Raw genomic sequence first — 26,764 nt, 5'->3', positions numbered from 1 at the left:
GGACGTGTGTAAACATGCACACGTCTTAAAAGCGTGTTTGTTTGTATTATCGTAGCGGCCCGTGAGAAGTGTGTTTATGAATCGAGTCTGAACTTCCTCCGCTCTTATAATTGCGCGCGAGTATTAGTCACACCGAAAACAAAACAACGGAAAATATTCCCAGTTCAGTCCGTGTGGTTGGCCATAGGAAAGAAACATCTCTAATTTTATAAAAATATATATGCGATGCGATGAAGGAGCGACGTCTGAGTGTTGCTAGAAGTGATTACCCAGAGTTCTTGGGTCGGAGTCAAAAAATGTCTTAAGAAAACTCAGAGCCATCGAGACTTTACAAGACCATATGGAGAATCATTCAGTGTGTGTGTGTGTGTGTGTGTTTTGGGAGCTGGGGAGGTCAGAGGTCACGACTGATATACACTGATGTCTGACTTCTCACCCGCTGATGACTTCCATGCGTGTGCGTGTGTGTGTGTGTGTGTGTGTGTAACGTGAGGTTATGTTTAGTCGCAGCGCTGTGGTCTGTTGCTCTGTATATATGACTCTCTGTGGGGTTTTTTTCTTTAAACACACACACACACACACACACACACACACACACACCCCTGAAATACACACAATGCTGCTTTCCTGAGTTGATGTTTATGAGTGAATTTTACAGAAAACTGCCTTGGTCACAAAAAAAAAAAGTTTATTTTTATGAGGAAAATCGATTTTTAGGACCATTAAAACGGTCTGACCTGTGTGCATTTTATTGTATTTTTTTATTTACTTTTATTGTGTTGCTTTTCGCACTTTAAGCTCTAATGCTTGACATGATAAAAGAAAATGAGGAAACACATAATTGCACGTTAAACCATTTAATATCACATAATAACATTTTCTAGGTTACAGAATTCAGTTTTTTATATGTAGCTTTTTAAATGTTTTAAAATAATTTTTAAAATGACTCCATTTACAGGGATTTTTTTATTTTTTATTTAAAAAACATCATTAAAATTGACCACAGAAAATACTACCATAATAAGTAAATGCTTAATTTAAATAATATATCATTATATCATATAATTGAGTGTTAAGTGGGAAATCTGCTTAATTCTCATAAATATAATGCAAAATCTAAACAAAACAAAAAATCTTAATGTTCTAAATATTGACTTGATTTTAAATTCTTAATTTTTTTTTTGTTCTTAGTAAAAATGAGGTTTTGAAAGATCAGTAAATGCTGAATATAATATAAATAATATATCATTATATCATATCATTATTAGGTGCGTTTCCATTACAGATTTGCACAAAACTTCATTAACTTCCATTAACTGATGTTATGCGACTAAAATTTCATTTTTCCTCTCGCGATCAGTAAAATCATTCCAAAAACCATGTCAACGGACGCTGGTATGATTATGTACTATATCCCACGCACTGCACTGGCCATTATTAGTAATGGAAGGAGATGTGTGTGTGTTTTCCAAGCATTAATGGTGAGGAATGACCCTTATTATACTGTGAGCGGCACATTTGAGGAGTTTCTGGGTGTTTCTCCCTCAGATCTGCGTCCAGGTCTTGATTGTGGCCTTTATTTGAGGTTTAGAATCCAGTATTCCTGTAATTCTTTTGTCTTTTATGAATTTAATAAATAAAAGAGCTCTGTCTCGTATTCTGTCCAAACACACCGCCTCGTCTACGTCAGGTGACCTATAAATGCGCAAAAACTGTTTCCATTGCAGATTTGCAATATTTCTTTATCGAATTGCCTGAAAAACCTCCTCACGCGAGCGGGAACACTGTTTTTGCGATAAATGGGAGTTTTTGCGAAAATTACGTGTTTCCATTGGGCGTATTTTCAATTCGCAATTTCAATTTGCGCAATTTGAAGGGTAATGGAAACGCGGCTATTGAGTGTTCAGTGTGAAATTGCTTAATTCTAATGAATATAATGCAAAATCTTCAAATCACAATATGATTTTTTTTTTTTATGGTTGTAAATATTGACTTCTTAATTTTTTTGTTCTCTGTGAAAATGAGTTTTTGACATGTTTTGAATGATTCACAAGATTATACGGGTTCTTAATGTTTCATTGTGTTTTTCAGGTCAGTGTTTTGGTTTCTGGATTCTGTTTTAATGGTTCTTTTATTTTGAAAGTAACACAAAAATGATCATTGTCACCGTTTACTAGTAGACATGTGCCGGTATTCGGTAATGCGATAAATCGCGGTAATGAATATGCACGATATTGTTATCGCGGGCACTTCAAAATACCGTGAAAAATAATAGATCAGAATTTATATTTATAGAACGCGCATTAGCTTATTTTCCATCAACCGCTTAAACAAACACTGCGTATATGCTGCGCGAAACACGTGCGCACTCTGATGTAAACAATCCCCACATGAAGAAGCACTGTGTGCATGCGGCGCGCACTCTAGTCTAATGTAATGAATCCTCACATGGAGAAGAAGCATGGCGGAACGCTGCCGTCGATTTATCCCCCTTCTAAAAGCAGGGCTGCCAACTCTACGCATTCAGCGCGAGACTCACGCAATTGACACTTTTCACACGCTCTCGCGCCACACATCCATTTTCTCACGCAGAGAAAAATGACGGAGCAAAGAGGACACAGAGACCGACAGACTAGACAGAGCAGATTACTTCTGATATGAAAAAAATTCTCAGCTCTCAGGTTCTGTCCATTTTATTACGAAATTCAGACAATAAATACCGTTTTGGCGCTTGTAAATGTGACGTGACCGATCGCTGTAGCGCCTCAGGTCAAGTAAACCGATCATCTGTTACTTTTTATTTAAAGATACAGTACAACTTACTGAAAGGTATTTATGCCTCATACATAATATCGATCAATCAGTGTTTTTCACCCACGGAAAGAGGTCAATAAAACTGCAGGTGAACAATTATGTCACAGAACGTTACATTTACCTCAGGAAAGCCATTTAATGACCAGCACGTTAGTTGACTAGAAGAAAATAGCTAGAGAGGAGTATTTTGACTCCGCTCAGCTCAGAGATCCACTGGTTGACGATCACACGTTGATCTGATTGGTTACAAGGTAGTTTGTGACGTCAGAAACACCAGCGATTTCAAAGCGTGTTTTTGAGACTGTCTTTGGTTCACTGCAGTTTTAAGGAGAGAATACTCAGCAATGGTGTCGACTTATGAACTTACACATGGTTTGTCTTAAAGCATATTAAAAACACCACATAGACACATAAACAACATTAAAACGAGGGGAAGAAGCAATGACAGAATGATCACTGTTTCTTTAAGAGCGCAGCCATGATCTTTCTATCGTTTCCTCTTTTCCCTCCTTTCCTCAAGCCTCTCTTTCCAAATCTGGCTGAGGAAAAGGAAAAGTGTGAGTCACTGAGCAACTGCTCCCCAGTCAGAAACTGTGTGTGTGTGTGTGTATGTGTGTGTGTGTGTGTGTGTGTGTGTGTGTACCTACTTAACTCTACTTTGGAGACAAATTTGTACCCAGAAGTGTCCAAAACATGACAAAATCTCAACAAAAACCTCATCCTCAAAACGTCCTAATTTGTAAATCTGGAATAAAAATAAAGTAATTAAAGGTTTTCTAAAAATGTAAAAATGCAGAAAGTTTTGTGTGATGGGTAGGTTTAGTGTGTGTGTGTGTGTGTGTGTGTGTGTGTGTGTGTGTGTGTGTGTGTGTGTGTGTGTGTGTGTGTGTGTGTGTGATGGGTAGGTTTAGGGGTCGGGTTAGTGTAAGGAGGAGACCGAATATACAGTTTGTACAGTGTAAAAACCATTACGCCAATGGAGAGTCCCCATTTAGATAGCTAAGTAAACGTGTGTGTGTGTGTGTGTGTGTGTGTGTGTGTGTGTGGAGAAGACGGTTGCTATGGCTTCATAGATGACGTCATCCCTTCTGCACCGTGGCGAAGTGTGTTTTATATGTGATGACGAGCAGCGAACGCACTCGGAAAACCCCTGAAACTGACGAAAAGCCCCAAGTAGAGTTGCAGAAGAGATCTCGAACTCAGGTTTGCCAGCGTCTGCAATCAGACTCAGAGATGTTTAATGACGCTGTGGCGGACCAGACTCGACCGCTCGCCCGCCCTGACGGGTTATTTTAGGTCTGTCGACTCTAATCAGTTCCAGCCGCGTGTGGCGGAGACTGAACATCACTCATATATATATATACACACACACACACACAGTTCTCACACACACTCACACTGGGGGCTGTTTTTTCCCTCTGCACTCTTTCTTTGTTACTATAGTCACTCATCACTGTTATTATCACTCATGTTAATGATCTGAATAAACCTCTCACACTAATGTCCTAAATGATGCACTATACTGAGGCTCCTCCCCTTTCGCTACGTAATTAAATCTGCGACAGTCGAGTGCATGAAGTGTCCAACATTACAGACTTTAATCTTTTCGTTTTAATTAAGTGCATCATCCGGGTATTTAAAATGTAGCCCTAAAGTCCCCCTGTGGTGAAAATCCAGCTTTTAATGTTGTTTATGTGTCTATGTGGTGTTTTTAATCTGCTTTAAGACAAAGCATGTGTAAGTTCATAAGTCGACACCATTGCTGAGTATTTCCTCCTTAAAACTGCAGTGAACCAAAGACAGTCTCAAAAACACGCTTTGAAATCGCTGGTGTTTCTGACGTCACAAACTACCTTGTAACCAATCAGATCAACGTGTGATCATCAACCAGTGGATCTCTGAGCTGAGTGAGTGAGTGGAGGCGGGGCTCATTTGCATATTCAGAGAACCATGCATACTAAATGAGGCAAGGGTGTCGAGTTACATTCAAGTTTAAGGCATTAAGAATTTTTCTTCAAGGAAAAAACTTTTAAATATGTAATTCTGGTGATCAAAGATGAGTTTTAAGAGATAAAATGATTGACTACAGGGGGACTTTAAGTATTAACTGTTAGGTGTGATGTTACTTTACTAAGTTATCAGATTTATGATTTACAAAATAAGGAGGAAAAAACCACAGATCGATGGTTTTCGCTTATTTGTTTTATTAACATATCTTCTCTAGTTCAGTATCATTAGCTATGTTTGCAGCTAATGCTAATGAAACATAGCTTTAATATTGGATAAAAAAAAAACAAGATGCGCATACATTTTAAAAATGTGCATAAAAAAAAAAACCGTACATGCTGATTTTTTCTCTCCAATACGGTAGGAAATGAAATGTGACCAGATTGACAGGTCAGTTTACTGTGACAGGATGAGACAGAGAGAAACCGTTAAAGACGCAATTGTATGACGTGATGATAGTTTGTCCCAAAGCTTGTCTACTCTTCTGCTACACACTCAAAAGTATGCACTTTTTCTTCACAAAAAGAGTACATACTTTTAGGGCGTAGTATAAGAAGGCGAACTGAGACGCAGCATCAGTCTTTCAGGTTTCATTAATCTCAGTAAACTCTGTTCCGCCCCCTGCAGGAGAAAGAGAAGAAGTACATGCTGCAGGTGGACAATCTGAAGCTCAGAGACGTGGAGAAGGGCTTCATGTCCAGCAAACACATCTTTGCCCTGTTCAACACCGAGCAAAGGTCAGAGGTCATCCAGCACAACATGAAAAAGCCAACATGAAAAAAGTCTTACACACCCTGCTTAACTTTTGTAATGTGACGTAGTTTAGCCCTTCTTTTTTTATCGCCTTTTTTTTCATATTACATATTTTTGTAATTATCATAAATTAGGTATGATTCGAAAGCTTACGAACTCGAAATTCATCCTGTGAAAACCGTTTTAAAATTGGACGTTGCGTTACCATAGAAACGGTACTCTTAATTCTTTGTGCGGGCTCATCCCCTATTGGCCGGTATCAGGTTTCATATTACAACATTATTTTAACTACTTTATAAATCAAAACCTTTACTAATCTTGACAAAACACATATTGTCGGAAAGGTCTGAGTCTCAAGGTTCCATATTTTGTGATAGCAGTGATATTTGGACAGAAATGTAGTAATTTGATACAGGAGGATGCATTAAAAAAATTCAATGGAATGTGTGCGTCACCCAGTGGCTATTTTTGGTATTACGCCTAAGCAAAATCTCAAGTGAATACATTTTTTTGTGATATCAACTTCAAATTTGGAACACAACTTGGTTAGACATTTGGCTTTGATTTTATAGTAAAACATATTTTGTAAAATAAATTACAGTACTTTTTTTTTTTTTACAGTAAATTTAAACTTCCACAACTTTTTCGTACTTTAATTTTTTAATCTAGCATTCTTAAATTACAACCATTTAAGTTTGGATAGTGCATTTCACTAGGACTGCACGATATTGAAGAAAAATGCGATATGCGATAATGCTTAAAGTGTGTAAAATAAACTTTAAATTATCTTTAAAATATATTTAAAATTATATAACCTACATGTGTTTCACATTCTTTTTGTCACAATAAAACATCCCTACAGCTTCTGAAAGTGAACATCAGTGTTTTACTGTATATAAGAAGTGTTATTTTAACATCAGTGTAAACCTCGGGGTTCAGGGGGTCAGGTTATCCTACATTAGGATTATTAAACAACACAAACTGAATAATCAAATGTAAAAATAAAACTGCTTAGTTTTCACTGTATGAATTAAATATATCCTGATTCTTATTAAAGCTACAAAAGTTATTCAGCCGAGAGAGCGAGTGATTTTCTCTTTGTCTTTTCTTCATGACCCCAGTTATTGCAAGCCGTTGCGATATGCATATCGCGATATATACATTTGCGATATTTCGATAATTTCTATATATTGTGCAGCCCTAATTTTCACGTCTGAAAAAGGGGGGTTACAGTTAAGTAGTGTTGTCAAAGACCCGGTACTTCGGTACCAAGTCGGTACAAATTTTTTTTTAAATGTCACGGTACCAGGTTTTCTCAAACCCGGTACTTGATGCGCGTGCATGCCCGAAGCGCGTGCAGTTGCGTCCTCTAAGCGCTTAGACATGGCGACTGGCGGTGCTGCTGATGTGGTGGCTGTAAATCCACTTGTTGATAAGAAAGGAGGAAAGAGACACATATGGAAATATTTTGGATTAGGCTAATGTCACGTTGCCATAAGTGGCCGTTCACATAGCGCGTTTTTTGCGCGTGCAGATTTGTTATTCCAAATGTAGGCCCGCGGTAAGCGCGCTCATAATAAAAGCGACGCGGCGCGCTCGTTTTTCCAGGCGCGCCTATGTTCATGGTTGCATAGCAACGACAGACGCCACTGGAGAGCAAGCGCTTGTGGAAAGGAGAAACTTGTAGATCTCCGTATGCAACGTAACATGAGGAGAGTAAAGATGGAAAGCTCTTAAAGATTAGTTCCATATAAATTCACGGATAATTTGTTGTTTTGTCGTTAGTGAAAATCAATATTGACCTTGTATTTGAAAAAGGATCCTCATATAAGAAACAATACTAAAATTCAGAGTGAGTTCATTCGCATTCGGAGATCGACTATTTTTGAAACGGTGCGAACTGCGCTCTCCATGATGACGAGGAAGTATCAGCAAAGAATTTATTGATTTCTAGCCCTTTGGTACCGAAATTGGTACCGAGAACCGTGGATTTTCACTGGTATTGGTACCGAATACTGAAATTTTGGTACCGTGACAACACTACAGTTAAGGGGTTAAAAACTAGGCCTACTAGTTAGAAAAGCCTATCAATCAGAAGCCAAAGACTTGATAGGTAGATTTTTCTTACGTACCTGGAACCTAATTACCTGGGTCATCTTTATACTCTAGCTCTGCGTCTACAGTCGACAACCAGGTTTCCTAACCCTAACTTGTTCCCCTAACTAACTGCGCAGGAATAATAACCGACAGACTTCAGACAACGCCTTCGAATATGCTTTCATCACGACCGGAGGATCTCAGACAAATTTCAGAGAGAATCCCACCAGCAAACAGAAATACAACCGTTTTTACAGAATAGGAGCATGATACATTACATCATTTCCCTAAAGTGTGATTGGTTCTTCATAGGCAAACCCTTCTGTTACTAGGTAGAAGCAAACTCTATTTTCTTGATTACTTCATTGTTAATCACAAGGTCTGACATCTGTCTAGTTTAATTTCCCCTATTTGTTATTTATACACTCACACACTCAAAGTCACAAGTTTTCTTTTTGACCAAAGAGTTTGGAAACATTTAAGATTCAAAAGCATATGAATGTTGTTCCTGCAAGAAAAATAAATGTTAGTTATGATTAATTTAAAAAATCCATCACAACATCTGATGCCTCTGCTTGCGCGACAGGAACGTGTATAAGGACTACCGTCAGCTGGAGCTGGCCTGCGAGAGTCAGGAGGACGTGGACGGGTGGAAGGCGTCGTTCCTGCGCGCCGGCGTTTACCCTGAGCGTGTGGTGGTTTGTGTTCATCTTTACTTCATCTTTTTACAACAAAGGGCCAAAAATCTAACTTAAAAAACTTAAACTTGAAAAGTTGCGTTATATTCAATTCAATTCACATTTATTTGTATTGCGCTTTTCACTATGCACATTGTTTTAATGCAGCTTTCCAGAAAATATTACAATTTAGAGTATATTTCATTACTATACTCCTGTTGGTAACAGTGTTAATAATTAATACTTTAAAATAATATTTGTTATTAAGCAAGAATGATCAAATTACTTATTTTTGTTTAAATCGTCATGTTCATTTGCATCAATCATATATATTTTAAACAAAAATGTTTTTTATTGCAATATGCAAACAAACATGACGATAAAATATAAATGCAATTAAAAAAGAATGCAAAAAAGCTACTTTATATATTATATATATATATATTCAACTCAATTTTTGCATTAGAAATTGCATGAGTCCATATTACAATTTAGAGTGATCTGTTATCAGAGGGAACTGTCTAAGTTATGTATTTCAGAAATGTGCATATACAAAAATCACAGTTAGCGAAAAATTTATTAATTTAAACAATGTAGTAATTAATGGCAGAAACAATGAGATTCTTGAAGTAATGAATACTTGTTTGTTAACGAATGATTATGACATTTAGAAAATTGTAGCATTGGTGCATGTTGATAGTTATATCAAACTTCTATATTAAATGTAAAGTGGTTAGCCTTGGTTCCCCTGATTTATGATTTCATAATTTTAAAACATTAAGCAATCTGCTTAACTAATCTAGTTTTATTTTCAACGTTTAATGTTTTAGTTACTTTTTAAACACCAACTGGCATTTTAGAAAAATGAAATAAAACATTTAAGAAACTAAATGAAGAACATTTAAATTAATCCAAAAATAAATTATGTTTATAATATAATATATATGATATAAGATTGTGTATGTTTTTTTCAAATCTCATATATATTGTATTGTTAATACAGTAAATTAAAGTGTTCATTTTTGTAATTAAATTGTTAATAAAGTATATTGTATTGTTAATACAGTAAAGTGTTAATAATTCAAATTAAAGTGTTAATTTTGCGTGAAAAATTGTATGTGTTTTTTCGGAAAAAATAAAATTTTATATGTATTGTATTTAATTAAGTCAAGCCCTTTTCAAGTACCTCTTCATAAATATGACTGTTTTCAAGGGTTTTCCAGGACATTAAATTTCAACAAGTCAGATTCGAGTACTTTAAGCACCTTGTACGAACCCTGATCAAAGGGCCCTAGTTTGGGCATCTGTGATCGACAGGATAAATGAAGATGTGCTTTTCTCTTTCTCTCACGCTGCTTCCCGTTGCATCTCACTAGGAGAAGGAAAAGGTACAAGCATTTTTATATTATTTCTGTATCTTTTGCATTTGCGTTGTGCCTTTCCCAAGATCTCTATGCTTGTGTGTGTGTGTGTGTGTGTAGAGCGACGCCGGGGAGGAGAACGGTTCGGACGGTTTCATGCACTCCTTGGACCCTCAGCTTGAGCGGCAGGTGGAGACCATCCGAAACCTGGTGGACTCGTACATGAGCATCGTCAACAAGACTGTACGAGACCTGATGCCCAAGACCATCATGCATCTGATGATAAACAATGTAAGCAGCGTCAGAGGCTCGTCTGTGTTGAGCAGAAGCGCTCATGATGTTGGTCTATGGAAGCCTAGTGGTTAAATCTCATGAGTATCAAATATGATCCATCAGGCTATTTGTTAGGGATGCACGATATATTGGTATCAGCCGATAATGTTATCGTTATCGGTCTGATAAGAAAATTTGGCCGATGTTATAAAGCAGATGCGCACTGTTCAACATGATGGTTTTGAATTGCTTGAAATATGATTGGAATCACTTCAATAAGGAAAATACAGTTCAATGCAACATGTGCTGCAAGTCTGTCATATCGGCTACATACAATTAGCATATCATTAATTATAGAACATTATAATTGTGTGTTTGGGACATGGATTTTAATGGTGAGACTTTTGTTTTTGTAATCAGGCTCTCAAAAACTTTATACAAATTTAGGTTTAGATTTATCGGTCAATATATCGGTTATCGGCTTTCAAATATAAAGAATTACCGATTATCGGTATCGGCCAAAATGTTCATCCCTAATATTTGTTCATCTCTCAGTCATCATTGTATTACTTTGCATTTGCATTAGGCCTATATGGTTTAAAACTACAGAGCTTTAATAAAAAAACGAAGCATTTAAATATCATCTTATTAAGACGCATTATTGGCCGATATAGAGCGACGACTGATATTTATATGAATTTTATGTTAGGTCTGATATACTGTTATAAAAATGTCATCTTACTTTCTGTCCAAATATCAGCATCTGCACCAAACTGCAAATAGTTTGAGTCTATGAATAAAATTTAGATGTTTTTTCTTACTTTATGAGCCATAAAAGCCTGATGTATCAAGTATGATACTTTTGATTTTTTTTTTTTATCTTTGTCTAAAGGTTTACAAAACGTGTTACATTTTTATTATTATTTATCTCTCTGTGTGTGTGTCAGACGAAGGAGTTCATCAACGCAGAGCTGCACCAGAGTGCAAATTGTTTGGGCCTCTGAATTAAATTGAGCTGTTTTTTCCCCCTCCATATTCTCACTTTATGAACCATAAAAGCCCAAGTATGATACACTTTTTTTTTTCGTCTAAAAGGTTTACAAAACGGTTACATATAAAAAAAAATTATAAAAAAAACGATTTCCATATGTCAGGCTTTACGGGGTTAAAAGCCTGAAACACAGCTCACACTATACTAAAAAACACTGATATTAATATCCTCTCTCTGTGTGTGTGTGTGTGTGTGTGTGTGTGTGTGTCAGACGAAGGAGTTCATCAACTAGTTTACGGGGTTTTAAAAGCCTGAAACACGGCTCACACTATGATCCACACTAGGGCTGCCGCTGCACAATATATTGAAATTATCGAGACATCGCAAATGTATATATCGCGATATGCATTTCACAACGGCTTGCAATAACGGGTCATGAATAAAAGACAAAGAGAAAATCACTCGCTGCTCTCGGCTGAATAACTTTTGTAGCTTTAATAAAAATCAGGATATATTTAATTCATACTGTGAAAACTAAGCAGTGTTTTATTTTTACATTTGATTATTCAGTTTGTGTTGTTAAATAACCCTAATGTAGGATAACCTGACCCCCTGAACCCTGTGGTTTACACTGATGTTAAAACACTTCTGATATACAGTAAAACACTGATGTTCACTGGCAGAAGCTGTAGGGATGTTTTACTGTCACAAAAAGAATGTGAAACATGTATGAAGGTTATATAATTTTAAAGATATTTGAAAGATAATTAAGTTTATTTCACACACTTTAAGCATTATCGCATCGCATATCGCATTATTTAATGAGTTATCGCATTTTTCTTCAATATCGTGCAGCCCTACTCCACACTACACTGATATTAATCCCCTCTCTCTCTCAGACGAAGGAGTTCATCAACGCGGAGCTGTTGGCTCAGCTGTACTCGTGTGGAGACCAGAACACACTGATGGAGGAGTCTGCGGATCAGGCGCAGCACCGGGACGAGATGCTCCGCATGTATCACGCTCTGAAAGAAGCGCTCCTGATCATCGGGGACATCAGCACCACCACCGTCACCACGGCCCTGCCTCCGCCCGTGGACGACTCCTGGCTGCAGGTGCAGCGCTCCGGCTCCGGGGGAAGGTGCGTTCGGGGGAACACGGAGACACCTTTACTGGGGATGAAAGTCTTGGGCGTTCAATGTGTCATTCGCTGCACTGCCGCTCAAAAGTTTGGGATCGGTGCGATTTGTGTCTCTCATGCTCACCAAGGCTGCATTTATTTTGTATTTATTAACATTTTTAATTGTAAATTATTTATTAAAATTTTTAAATGATTTAATTTATTAAAAATACAACCAAAAAAATATATATATATATATATTGTGAAATATTATTACAATTTAAAATAATAGTTTTTTAATATAATTATATTTTTATTTAAAGTTTGGGATCGGTTTGCGATCTTTGACTTATGCTCAACAAGGCTGCATTTATTTGATTAAAAATACCAAAAAAAGTCTTCAGTGTCACATGATCCTTCAGAAATCATTCTAAAATTACGATTTGATGCTTAAGAAACATTTATGATTATTATCAGTGTTGAAAACATCCTGTTTTTTTCCAGGATTCTTTGATGAATAGAAAGTTCAAAAGAACAGCATTTACTTGAAATATTATTATTTTAAATATTAATATTATATTTTGTAACATTATACACTACCGTTCAAAAGTTTGTGGTTAGTAAGAATTTTTTTAAAGAAATTAAAAGAAATTAATACTTTTATTCAGCAAGGATGCATTAAATTGGTCAAAAGTGACAGTAAAGACATTTATAATGTTACAAAAGATTATATTTCAAATAAATGTTGTTCTTTTGAACTTTCTATTCATCAAAGAATCCTGGAAAAAAAAACTGTACACAACTGTTTTCAACATTAATAATAATAATGAATGTTTCTTGATCATCAAATCATCATATTAGAGTGATTTGTGAAGGATCATGTGACACTGAAGACTGGAGTAATGATGCTGAACATTCAGCTTTGATCACACTTTACTAGCCTTTATATTTACGTAGAAATACATTTTAAATTGTTTTAATATTTAACAATATTACAGTTTTTGTTGTTGTATTTTTAATCAAATAAACGCAGCCTTGGTGAGCACAATAGACTTCTTTTAAAAACATTAAAAATCATACCAATCCCAAACTTTTGAACGGCAGTGTAGGTTTCCATACATCTATTTTTACGTGCATTTTAGGATATCGCATAAAAATAAAAATGCTGGATGGAAACGCCAAGATGCTCATAAATTCCAAAAATGTGCATAAAAAAAGACGTGCGCATAATATATATAATCTATCATAGTGAATTTGCATGATTTTACTCGTCCTATTTGGGTTAATGCTGGGCTCATTAATATTAGAGGACAGTTCAGGAAGGCCCCGGCGATGTCATCAGGAACTCATTAATATTCATGAGCTAAGCTCATGCCTGAAGCCTTACTTCAGTTCAAAACAAAATGACATTTAATAATACACCACTAATGCTCAGTTACAGACTGGAACCGTAGCGCCACCTACTGGAGGGTGTGAGATAAACTTCTTGGCCACCACAGAATCCTTAGAGATGAGTTCAATTACACATGTTTGTTTCTCTAGATTCACCAAAATTAAGAAAGGCTGATTATAAGGCTGATTTCTTATTATTTTCTGCCTTTGTTGCTGTTCTTAAAGTCAACGTGAAACTGCCTTCAGAACACATATGATCTAACTTTTCCAAATGTGATGTAAAACTTTTACATATTTAGTGGGAAATAAGTTCGGATCGACTAGTTTGATAACTTTATTTAATAATCAAATAATTATTGATAATTATTAAAAAAATAGCTTTCCTGTAGCTCAAACAGTAGAGCGATGGCGCTTGCAACGCCAAGGTCATGGGTTCATCCCCAAGGAAAGCAAGAACTGATAAGAATGTAAATGTGAACCTTGAAATGCAATGCAAGTCGCTTTGAATAAAAGTGTAAAAGAAAAAAAAAATGTATCTGATGAATTGCAAACAATAAAACCAGAGACATTTATTAAGAACATAAACCAGGTCAGGGGCATCACTTGTGAAATATTACTATAATATCCCAGACAATATTTTAAAAATCATATCAGCTGTTAAGAATCATGAATGAATTCGAACCAGAACAAAAAGGACTGAAACTTCATTCAGAAAGTTCACTTGAATCGTTTCCAGCTGTTTCTTACAATGAAATAGTATCAGGATAATTTATACGACGAAAAGAAAAAGAGCGCCAGATAAGATGGAAATTTATCTACAATCTATTTCAAGGAAACAAAACATGGAAATGTCTTTTATCCTTTTTCATAAGTGGATCTGTATTACACTTGTGAAGGACTCTACCAAAGTAGACCTTTAGTAGAGTGAAAAAGTTAGCCTACATTCAGCACCTTTAAGTATTGCCTTTAGAATTCGCATACAATTTGAATTTTGCAAATATTTAAGAAAGAAACTCGAATATGTTTTTTTTTTGTAAGTAAAATCACTTTTGTAAATTTAATTTGATGCGGACACCAGAATGGTGACGTCTCGTCTTTGACCCAAACATGGTATTTTTATGCTTTAGTAGAGTGAAAAAGTTACATACAACATCTTTAAGTATTGCCTTTAGAATCCGCATAAAATTAGAATTTTGCGAATATTTAAGGAAGAAATTCGAATTTAGCTTTTAAGCCAAATTTGACATCCCTACTCTCAATATTTCTCCATTAGGTCTCCGGCCACCAGCCCGACCCCTCAGAGACGGGCTCCTCCTCCAGGACCCCCGGCACGCCCAGGCTCTCGTGGTTCGGCCCCGGGACCCCCCGCTGCCGGCGGACCCCCCGTTCCCTCGCGCCCGGGAGCCTCTCCGGACCCGTTCGCTGGACCCCCGCCTCAGGTCCCGTCCCGGCCTAACCGTGCACCACCCGGCGTGCCCAGGTGAGACTGTCTGACTGGAGAAACTGCTGATGAAATAATGCATTTGTGCTGGAAAACAATAATAATGTGCTCAGATTTGAGGAGTGAGTGTTAAAGCTACAGTGTGTAATTTCTGCAGCACTAGCGCCACCTAATGGAAATGCAATCTGTTCGTTTTACATTGGTTTCCAACCAATAGGAGACGACCAATTCCAGCTATGTCTGATACATTTGAAAATGGCTTGTGTTTCAAAACGCTCTATCCACACTGAAAAACCTATTAGTGTTGATGATGAAATGTAATGAATAGGGATGTATCGATATGCACATTTTGGCAGAGACCGATAACTCTTTATATTTAAAAGCCGATAACCGATAAATTAGCCGATAAATCTAAATCCTCATTTGCTAATTTGCATATTCATAGAACCGCATATAAATGAGGCAAGGGTGTCGAGTTACAGTACATTCAAGCTATTCTAAGGCATGACGATTTTTTTTAAACGTTTAAATGTGTATTCTTGGTGCTCAAATATCATTTTTACGGGATAAAATGATTGACTACCGAGGGACTTTAACGATTAATCGTGCAGCTCTACTCAGTCTCAGTTTTCGAGCATCTCAGTGTGGACAAAAGGCCAAGACGTAGAGAAAAGATGCGTTTTCAAATGTGTCCAGATTAGCGCAGACGTCGCCTCCGTCTGATGGTGCAGAAATGACAACACGAAACACTGTACATGAAACATGATGCTCAGAAAAGACTAACCTTCTGCCGTCTAATAAGAACATCCGTTTGCTCTCAGCCGCGGATTGTGAGAGTCTAGCCGGTGGAATAAGTGCAGTGGTGTGGGTGAGTTAACCGGGAGTTAACCGTTCACCATACCAACGTTTAAACGATAAGCAGTCGCAGTCTTACCATCACTGAAATTCAACTCATTATTATTATTATTATTATGGTTATTAAAGTGCCATCAAATCATATTGAGATGTCCACAGTCTGCCGCTAACTCTTATTATCGTTCAAACGTTTGATGCACAATGTGTTCTCAGTAGGGCTGGGTGATATATATATATATATAGGCTATAAAATATATACAAGATTTGACATTTTTAATGTGCTTTCTTATTGGTCAAAGATTGTGTCATTACACTAGTTTCAGGTTGTTTTGTTGTCTCGTGACTCGCGAGTATGAGTGTGTTCAGTAGAGCTGATAAGTTCAATTATCGGTTCAAATATTCAGATTCAGTGAATGATTAGTGTGGAAGTTGTTCACAGAAGTCTTTCCATGGCATTATTCATAGATTAAAGTGTTTTATGATGAATACAATAGCATTGAAAAGTTTGAGGTCGGTAAGATTTAAAAAAAAAAAAAAAGTCTCTTCTGCTCACCAAAGCTGTATTTATTTGATCAGATATACAGCAAAAACAGTAATATTATAATTTAAAACAGATGTTTTCTGTGTAATAGTAAAGTGTAATTTATTCCTGTGATCAAAGCTGAATTTTCTCATGATCCTTTAGAAATCATTCTAATATGATGATTTATGATTATCAATCTTGTGCTGCTTGATATTGTTGTGGAAACTGATATTTTTTATTTATTTCTAGGATTCTTGATGAATTGAAAGTTTAAAAGAACAGGATTTGAGATCTTTTTTTACACTATAAATGTCTTTACTGTCATTTTTAAATGCGTCCCTAATGAATTAATGTAATTTATTTTATTTTATTCTTACCGTCCCCAAACTTTTGAGGGGTAGTAAACTTTTTTTTGTGTATTTTACATCTTGCAAGTATTTTGAATCGTTCCTAAAATGGTTGTTTGAAATGATATCATCAAAAGGCTTATAAATATCAGGCTTTTTAATGCTTTAACTACTATATCACCCAGCTCTAATATTTAGCATCTCATCTATGAATGTGTCACTGAATGGACGTCTCGATCCCATCAGCACACGCAGCTCACACACACACACACACACACACACACACTCACACGCTTCACTAACCGTCCAAAGGAAAGGTCATCATGAGGGATGGTTCTGCTCTCTTTCTTCTGTTTGTTTTACTCTGTGTCCATTGCTGAACTTTTGTCTTCTGTTGCGTGTGATTTGACTCGTTCTAACACTAACGCTTGCTTCCTGACAGCAACACACACACACTTTCCCAGCAGTCACTCACACACACCTTTCATTCGAACCCTAATTAAATCATAAATGTAATGCCGAAGTCCCTAAGGAATGATTTGCCACGCTGAACTGCAAAACCTCTGACCCGAAAACCAGTTTTAAATATTCATGATGATTGTGCACTGCAAAAAAAGCTTTTTTTGTTTCTTACTTACTATTTGTGTGTTGTTTCCAGTCCAAAATCTAAAAATTCTTTACATCAAGATGCATTTACTAGTGGAGTAAAATGAGATATTAGATAGGTCTTGTTTTCTGGGGAAATAAATAAAAATTAAGCAAGTTTTTGCTTAAAAAAAGCTAAAATGATCTGCCAATGGGATAAGAAAAATTGTTTCTGTTTAAATTAACATTATTTTTCTGACCCCATTGGCAGATATTTTAGCTTTTTTTAAGCAAAAACTCGCTTAATTTTTATTTATTTCCCCCAAAAATACATCTTGATTTAAGAGTTTTTAGATATTTGGACTGAAACGAGACAAAAATACATCTTGATTTAAGAGTTTTTAGATATTTGGACTGAAACGAGACAAAAATACATCTTGATTTTTAGATATTTGGACTGAAACGAGACAAAAATACATCTTGATTTTTAGATATTTGGACTGAAACGAGACAAAAATACATCTTGATTTTTAGATATTTGGACTGAAACGAGACAAAAACATCTTGATTTAAGAATTTTTCGATATTTGGACTGGAAACAAGACACAAATACTAAGTAAGAAAAGCATTTTTTGCTGTGTGACTGATTAAAACTCATAATCGGCTAAGTAACGAGTAAACGAGAGGTTTTGGACGTCAGTCTCTGGTTAGCTTGGATTGGAGAAGTGTTCATGTTTCTGTGTCTCCTCCATGTTAACTGTGTGTGTGTGTGTGTATCGCACATCCTTCTCTTCCTCCTCCCCATCGCTCTGGCTCAATCCCTACTGCTGATATTGATTATTTTTCACAGAATTACAATCAGTGACCAATGAGGACTAACGCTTCTGGTACGTCTGTGGTTCTCTCGCCATTCCCCACTCCTTCTGCATGGCCGACTGTCTCTGAGACCCTCCAACAACACACACAACACACACACACACAACACACACGCAGTCCAGAAATCATCTATTAATATAAAATAACTTGCTAATAAGCACAGCTACTAAAGAAGCACTCAGACAGCCAGTGTTCGTGATTGACAGTCGCTAGGATTCACGAAAATCTTCATAAGAATGTCTTCACAAAAATATTATAAATAAGTGCCCCAATTATGCTTTTTTCGAATATTCTCTTTCATGCAGTGTGTAATATAGCAGCTGTTTGTGAATGTAAAATGTCTGCAAAGTTTTAAAGATCAAAGTGCACGACGAATAAAGTTTTAAAGAAAGAATCGATTCTGAACGTCTGAAACGAGTCGTCAGTAATTCCACTAGTCTCTCACTTCCTGTTACAGTGTAACAGTGTAACTCATTTGCATAATGCCAGCCTGTGCTCTTGATTGGCTGACCAGCGTCTCTTTGCCCCGCCCTCAAACACTGTTGTTGTATCGAGATTAGAAGAGTTTAGTTCGTGTTGTTCATGTGGAGAAAACGCTGTGAATCCACTTTGATGCACTTCTAGAGAACGAGACGCACACTGGAATTGATTTTAATTTACGACATGCACTGTGAGCAGTCGACCAATCACAGCAGACTGAGCCGTCTGACCAATCAGAGCAGAGCAGGCTCTCAGGAGGGAGGAGTTTAGAGAAACTGAATCTTCAAACGAACCGTTTTCAGACTCTGAGAAATGAGGTGATGTGCACGGGACATTATGAGAAAATTAAAGTGGTTTCGACCTTTGATTCATGTAAACATTGTAAAAGAGCTCAAAACAAAATTAGGAACATTTAAAATAGCATAATAGGGGCACTTTAAATATATTTTAAATTTTGTTCATCTGTTAATTATTTAAGTGAAATATATTTCATGTAGTCCTATTTATTTTATTCCTGTTCTCGGATCACAGAATAGCTTCAGGCGCGTGATGTGTGTGAGAATCCTCATGTTCTGTTGTTTATGCTGTTATATTGGCATATATAAAGCTAAAGCCCTGGACAAAAAATGCGTCACAGACACTCATCTATTCTAATTTCATTTAATTTGACATTATAATCTTAACGGTTAATGAACGACTGAGCTTCGGTTGTCGGTCAGGAAAATAATTTAAATGAACAAAATGCTCTCATTACAATCCTCCACCAGATGTCCTATATGCTATGTTCACGATAACTTAAACTTGCGTACACGAGCTGAGGCGTGAGATTTGATCGTACGTCCATATTGATAAAATGCAGAGTTTTCTATCGTACATTCGTTTCATAAATGAGACCCAATGCGTTTTAATTTCACTTTAGAGAACGTGTGCGAATCCCGAAGTATTTTTGGGAATACCGAAATGTTTAAGAAACGGTTCTGTGAATCCGGCCCTGTATAGACAGGAGCAGATGCAGTAAAGTCTGTACGGACAGGTAACCAGTGTCACACTCTTTAGAGACTTCGCCCTGCGTATAAACACACATGCTACAGCTTATTTGCAGATCATATGCACATGCACTTCTTGCCTTCTTCTCTGTGAAGGACAGACGGACTGGATCTCTGAGATGCCGAACATTCCCTCAGGATACGAGATGTCAGACGAAACTCATCCTTCTCTCGCACTTTGTAGCACATCTTTCCCTCACTGGTCAAAATGACCCGAAGCCCTAAAATTATACTTTTTTTTTTTTTTTTTCAGAAAGCTTATTTTATTTCATTTTGATAATTTATTTTCTATTTTTAATGCAAATTTTTTTTTTTTTTTTTATTACTAGATTGGATCAATAAATAAATAGTAATTTAAGCACATATTCCTCACATTCTTAACTTAAATTCAAAATAACTCACAATTTCATACATAACCCTTTTAATTCAGCTCTAAATATCTTACATTGAGTGTCTTTGCCGACCTCTGGTGGAAAAATAATAATATAACATGATATTTCATGACTCTAGATGGCCTTTTATCTCTATATGCAGCAAATTAGCTGTTCCTCTGGGTCCTAAAGCCAGTTTACTTCAGTATGCATTCAGATACACACATAGACATTATAAAATCATTTTTCTGGTAAAGTTTAAGCATTTTTAGTTTGAATTTGGAGCATTTTGAGGTTTTTCTATGTGTACTGAAGCATCCCATTCATTCCTAAGGGGGTCAAATTGACCCGCGAGTGAAGGATTTGTTACTTTTATTTTTATTTCAACCACAAAACTCCTCGAATTGATTAAAAAAATGTTTTTGTGTATTCAATGTATTCGTGGTTCAAGTGCGACAAAAGTCCTGAGGGTCTTGGACCTCAATTTTTAATGAGTTTCGGGTCAAAATGACCCGAGGGAAGGATGAGGGTTAAACAGAATTACAGTATTTTGACAGCATATCATGCATTTAAATTACTGAGCGTGAAAACCTTTCCAAAAGCCAATCAAATCCTTGTCCAACTTTGACGTACACATCTCGTATGCTGATTGGTGATTTCCCCTCAGAACAGATTCTGTAATGTGCAAACATCACATCAGTTCTCTGTTTATTTGATTTAATAAAGATCTGAAAAGCCTTTCCTTCTGCAGCCCCTCTGCATTAACTGTATTTTGATTTTACCATCATTTATGATCCCTCTTTCTAAAAAACACCTCAAGCATCCACTCAAACGCTACACATGTGACCTTTAGGGTGAAACTGAACAGTGGGGTCAAAGGTGAAGTGTCAGATGTCCATGTTGTGTGTCTCTTCATGGCATTTCATTCTGTCACGGCGTGGTCGCTGAATGCTGAAACATGTTTTAAAACTTGATCCTGTATGTTTTAAAACAATGTTCTTGACTGAATAACTTTAGTAGGGATTAATCTTTATTTAATTTAGACAAATATATGTCTGCTTGAAAGAATGAAGAATGTTGTATGCAAGTTGTTATGAAGAATGCACATATCATTAATTAAAAATAAATATATCTTGTTTATTTATGAGAAGTGGTTTTATTTAATTTTAAGATAAATTTAAACATGTTATATGTCAGTTAAATAAATCTGTGTCCGTATTGCATGTCCAAAACCTTAATATTATTCATATATTAACAGGTTAATAGATGTTTTCTCCAGGAGTACTATATCATAAGTTTGAACATTATAGAGAAATGCTTAATTGATGCATTACAATTTAATTAAACCCATTAGATTTGAGTCGATTAGTCGAGTCGACTAAAATCTTATGATATTTAGTCGACTAAAACAGTTCAGATGACTAAAATATGACTCAAATTAAATGGCATTGTAGTCAAAAGACTGAGACTAAAACTAAATCAAAATTGGCTGTCAAAATTAACACTGATATTATAGGCCTATACAACTGTTATTAGTATTATTAATCAATTCATTTGTTTAATGCCAAAAATGCCATTTAGCTTTCTTTAAATAAAAAAAAGTAATAACATTAAAATATATTTAATAAACTATTATTAAATATTTATTACTAGAGATATTTGATTCATAACCGTAATCTTTGGCAAAACCATGAGATTAAATATCGTGAATGATGATGCACTCAGTAATTTATTGTTTTATATTATTACGAACTCTAATAAAATGAAAAAAATCTCAGTGCGAAATATTTTTACTTTCTCATGTGAACAAATTTTTTTTATTTTGACACCGTCACCGACTGAATGTTTTCTGTGTGTGTGTGTGTGTGTGTGTGTGTGTTACTCATCCATCTTCTCTCTGTGTTCCCATGGCAGCCGACGACCCCCGGCATCACCTACACGACCCAACCGACCCACAGACTCCTCCCTCTTTGACTAGTAGCCCCTCCCATTCCCGTGACCGACAGCGAGGACACGCCCACCCAGCCAGAACTCCTCCCCCTCCTGCTCCTCATCAGACACACTAATACACACAGTTCACCTCGACTGCACAACAACTCTACAACCCTCTGTCACAAGTTTAAGTTTTCATTTTGAGTAGGTCACGGATTTCAAACTCGTTATATCTGTTCGTTAGGCCAAAGGTTTTCAGTCTTTTAGATGCAAGGGCATCTCATGTAAAAATACTGAATTTATACTGTTTATAATTTATTGTATGTATGTATTTATTTATTAATTAAATCAATGAATGAATTAATTACATTTATTTAGTTAGTTTAATCATATTTCTTATTATTTATTTATTTTACACTAGTTAGAAAACACTTGTGCAGTGTTGGGTGAGTTACTCTAAAAAAGTAATTAATTAGCTTCTAATTACATCTTCACTAGTATAATTAGGTTACTTTACTAATTACTTGCTCTAAAAAGTATTGCATACTTATTACTTAATAAATCACATATCAACCTCGACCAGTTGAAAACAGACATGAAAACAGCTCTTAATTCTTTCAAATAAATCATATAAAATTGCTAAATTATTCTTGAACTGACCAACGTATTTAAAGGGACATGGTTACATTAACGTTAGATTAAATTAAAATGTTAAATCCACTGTATATAGATTTGTTCTAGAGTTTAAACAGAATTTAATGCAATTACATTAGAAGTAGCCTAACTGGAATTAAATTACAGGAAAATGTAGAGTAATCCATTTATAAGTATTGATTACTGCATTAGGCAACTGTTTAACCATCCTTTTCAAGAACTGCGGATAATGTACAACATTCAAACCAAAAATCAGGAAAGAAAACTATTGGCATGTTTTGGGCAGAAGTTTGAAAACTCCTGTTTAGGAAAATCCAGATCTGGAACACAATGTTTTTATGAACTCGAACTCTTTTGACAGACGGTTGATGAGTGTTAGATCACTGTTCATGATATTCACCATATATGGCTCCTTATCCTAAAGAATAAGCTTGACAGGAAAAGTTATATGAAGGGTTTGATGAATGCATTTCTCTCACTTTATTTTCTGCCATCTTTAAGCTTCTTTTGGTTTTCTGCCCGCCCCGGTTCGCAGACGCTTGATTTCCCACTGTATATGGGATGCATTATCTCTCCAAAGTGTGTTCTGGAGTCTCATGATAACTGCATCTTCTGGAATGTGCGTGTGTGCATTTGTATTTCTGTACATTACTTTTGGCTTTTTTTGTTTTTGTTTCGTATGTGTTTCGGGCTGCAGTGGTCCCTGAGCTCACGGGCCAGAAGACGACACCAAACTCCCCGAAGGGTAATGAACTTTCCCGTAGTTCCACAGTCTTTCCCTGTCTGCTTCATGAGCTCCTCATAGTTGAGAAAACTGTTTGAAAATTGTTTAAATGTTGAACCTTAAAACAAACATTAAGTCATCATTTCCATAGTAGTTCACATATATATTTCAGTATAAAACACGAAAATATGGTGGTCATAAACATATTTGGACACAGTTAAATGTCTGAATGTCATTACACTAGACTAGTGTAACATGGTATTTTAGTACAGGACATGGGATCCAAATGCAGTGTAAAGTTTATTTAAACGAGATAAATCCAGGCAGATAACCAAAGAATCCAGGAAAAGGACAAGATAATCTAGACATGGGGAAAACAGAAACTAAAACAAACGTGCACGGAAAACCAGCAGAGAAAAAAAAGAGAAGAAACACATGAGACAAGGTAACAAGGAACAGGTTCTAGTGATTAGTTGCTATAGAGACAAAAGGAAGTGAAAACACAGGAACAATAAAAACAAAACTATAGGCCTACTTCAAAAATAAGAGTCTAAAACACAAGAAAAGGAAACACCAGACTGAAATCATGACAAATAGATAATGACAGTGTTTTCACAGGGGTATTTATGAGGGAACGAAACTTAAAACTAAGCTATGTAAAAAATGTATCGAGAACACAAACATATAGGCCTACAGGCTAAAGATCAAGGGCTTGGTTAACCATGCCAATTTGAGATAATTAACTAATAACTACCCATTTTCCATTATACACACACACGTTCTTGACATTAAAAAGAAATCTAAATTATAAAACTGACCCGAGATCAGTTAAACCGTATTAGTTATTATTTGAATATCTCAAATAATGCGCAAGATATTGCGCGCTAAACGCTGTAGCAGCCGTCAAACTCCTCTTACAAGTACAAGAAGAGAGCCTAGGCTACTATAATCATTCAACACTTTGTAAATAGTGATGTTATTTACTGCACGGCGGCAGATATAAACCAAAAGTCTTACCTATTTGTCGATACAACAGTGGGATGCTGAAGCTCCAACATTCTTCCTCGTTATTTGACAGTTAACCAAGTCTTAAGTTAAAAACACAATCTTGTGTGGTCACCATCGTGGGTTACATTTAATTTTTTTTAAAAAAATTCAGTCAGAAGTCTGATTTTCAACATAAAAGTAAAACAAAAGTCCTCTGAGGGGATTTTACCAGACAAACCGTTTGGCGCCAATTTCCTATTTGAATGAATTATTAACGCGGAGTGATACGAGACGTGAGAAGTAGTACCGGTAAAGCGGTATAACGGACCAGCGCTAGTATAAAATACAGCACATTTGTCAATATTTAGTGTTGTTGTAGGTTACATTTACAAAAAACACACGATGAGCGCTAAATATGTGGGCTTATTTGACTGCTAATTGCGTGATTGAGGAATCAGAATGAAGTATTCAGAAAGCCATGCAAGTAAAATGTTTTCAAGCCAATTTTAAAGCATTTTTGACAAAGTTTGTACGATGTGAAATTCTAAAACAATAGTTCTAGCTTTGATCACGAAGACAGTGTAGATGATGCTGATAATTCGGAAGAAAAACAGTGTAAAAATAAATAAATCAAACAATAATGAATGATAGAATGAGGCATTTATAGTGCTTTCATAAACTACTGTACACCCAAAGCGCTTTACAATCATATCAGGGAATCTCTCCTGAATTATTTATAAATTGTATGTATTATTAGTTTAGGTATTTATTATTTAATAACGAAAAAGATGAATTCCGCACACTGCTTTAGCTTGCAAATCATATTTTAATACATTTCAGTCAGGCCAGGCGACCATAAAATCATATTTTTGAAAACATCCAGCTGCTTTTGATTGATGGTTTTTTTTTTAATGACATTTAGGCATTTTTAAGTGAACAAATACGTTGTGTGGCCACTATTTTTACATGATTATAAATGATCTCTAAACTGTAATGATATTCAAATGTTTGTTAAGAATGAAAGTTATATTGTAAACCAGGGTTCACCAATCTCGGTCCTGGAGGGCCGCTGTCCTGCAGAGTTTAGCTCCAACCCCAATTAAACACACCTGAACCAGCTAATCAAGGTCTCACTAGGCATACTAGAAACTTTCAAACAGGTGTGTTGGAGCTGGTTGGAGCTAAACTCTGCAGGACAGCGGCCCTCCAGGACCGAGATTGGTGAACCCTGTTGTAAACAGTACACTTCTAGTGATGAGGGAACGTGGGGTTTGTCTTCTCAGCGTGTGGACTCTGAGGACACTTTCTAGGGTTTATTTGTCTCAATTCTAACTGTGTTTTTCCCCTTTTCTGCTTTCATGGCTCAGCCGGTCGAACACGAGCAGCCCCGACGGTCCCCTTCTCTCCACGTGACCCTTAAAACACTCTTCTTTCCCGCTTTCTTCTTCTCGGTTTTTCCCCCACATTGAGTAAAACAACCACAAACCCACCAGCAACACGAGCAAAAAGGACAAGACGAGATGTTTCCCGAATCCTCGGCTCATCGTCCGGTTGAGCGTTTGAGAAACGAGTTGATCTCTTTTGGTTAAATCCTCTAGAAACTAGAGGCCATCCCTGGAACAAATCCTTCAAATGACTTCCTCATAGTATTCAAAACCCATTTATTCCTACACTGCAAAAAAAATAAATAAAATAAATCTGTATTTTTGTCTCATTTTCCAGTAAAAAAAGATGTCTAAGCACTGGAAAATCAGAGTTTTTTTTGCAGTGTAAACGTTGTTGTGATGCTGTAAAGCTTTCAGGTACGAGGACGTGTGTTCACCCTTCGTGATCATGCACAGAAATCATTCGTTCGCTTAGTTAAATCTGAACTTTTAGTGGGGCTGGATTGAATTTGAGAGTGCAATATAATCGGTATCTACATGCATGTCATCAAAAACATAATAGTGCAGTTTTAGGGTGAACACACGCTTAAAACCTGTTTAATTTATTTCACAAAGTCGGTGTCTCTATAACATCTGTCATGTCGGGAAGGTTTTCCACACACAGACTGTATGGAATTGAATACTATACTGTATACTGCATACTATTTTCAATAAACAGCATGTGAAAGTGCACTATTCAATGCTAAACAGTAGTAGGCAACAATGTTGTCAAGTAATTCGGAGCATTTGCGTACTATTGCACATAGTGTGCATACTATATAGTGCAGAAATACTAACTAGTATGAACATATCCACATATGATTAAAGGTGCTGTAAAATGCACATGTCCTTCTCAAAGACATGTCAACATGTACACATGCATGTGGATAAATAAATAAAAAATCATTATTATTTACATTTTATGGCATGAAAAACATTAAAACCATTTTTTTTTTTCAGTGTGTGGACAAACTTTCCCAAAATATGTGCTGTGCATTGAAATTATGCACATTTATTTTCCTGTCTGTAATTTA

At 36.1% G+C, this 26,764-nt stretch overlaps 1 protein-coding gene across 7 annotated transcripts in view; it reads left to right on the top strand.

The window, feature by feature from the left end:
- Positions 1 to 25,962, top strand: part of dnm1a (dynamin 1a) — a gene marked incomplete at its 3' end in the record, with an annotated part of 95,836 nt that extends 69,874 nt beyond the window's left edge. For 2 of the 7 annotated variants that reach the window (XM_084415494.1, XM_084415493.1), the window contains exons 16-23: positions 5,449 to 5,558; positions 8,258 to 8,369; positions 9,725 to 9,736; positions 9,830 to 10,000; positions 11,873 to 12,114; positions 14,759 to 14,965; positions 21,924 to 23,340; positions 25,674 to 25,962. In XM_084415494.1, the coding sequence (XP_084271620.1) occupies positions 5,449 to 5,558; positions 8,258 to 8,369; positions 9,725 to 9,736; positions 9,830 to 10,000; positions 11,873 to 12,114; positions 14,759 to 14,965; positions 21,924 to 21,987 (918 nt within the window). Of the gene's footprint in view, positions 1 to 5,448; positions 5,559 to 8,257; positions 8,370 to 9,724; positions 9,737 to 9,829; positions 10,001 to 11,872; positions 12,115 to 14,758; positions 14,970 to 15,747; positions 15,795 to 18,086; positions 18,124 to 21,923; positions 23,341 to 25,673 lie in introns of those variants that run through there. The other 5 variants (XM_084415496.1, XM_084415495.1, XM_084415497.1 and 2 more) reach the window with 5 other exon arrangements.
- Positions 25,963 to 26,764: the final 802 nt, after the last annotated feature.

Source organism: Rutilus rutilus (genome assembly GCF_951802725.1).
Source record: "Rutilus rutilus genome assembly, chromosome: 7".
NCBI classification, from domain to species: Eukaryota; Metazoa; Chordata; class Actinopteri; order Cypriniformes; family Leuciscidae; genus Rutilus; species Rutilus rutilus.
This window is presented reverse-complemented; position numbering and strand designations above follow the sequence as displayed.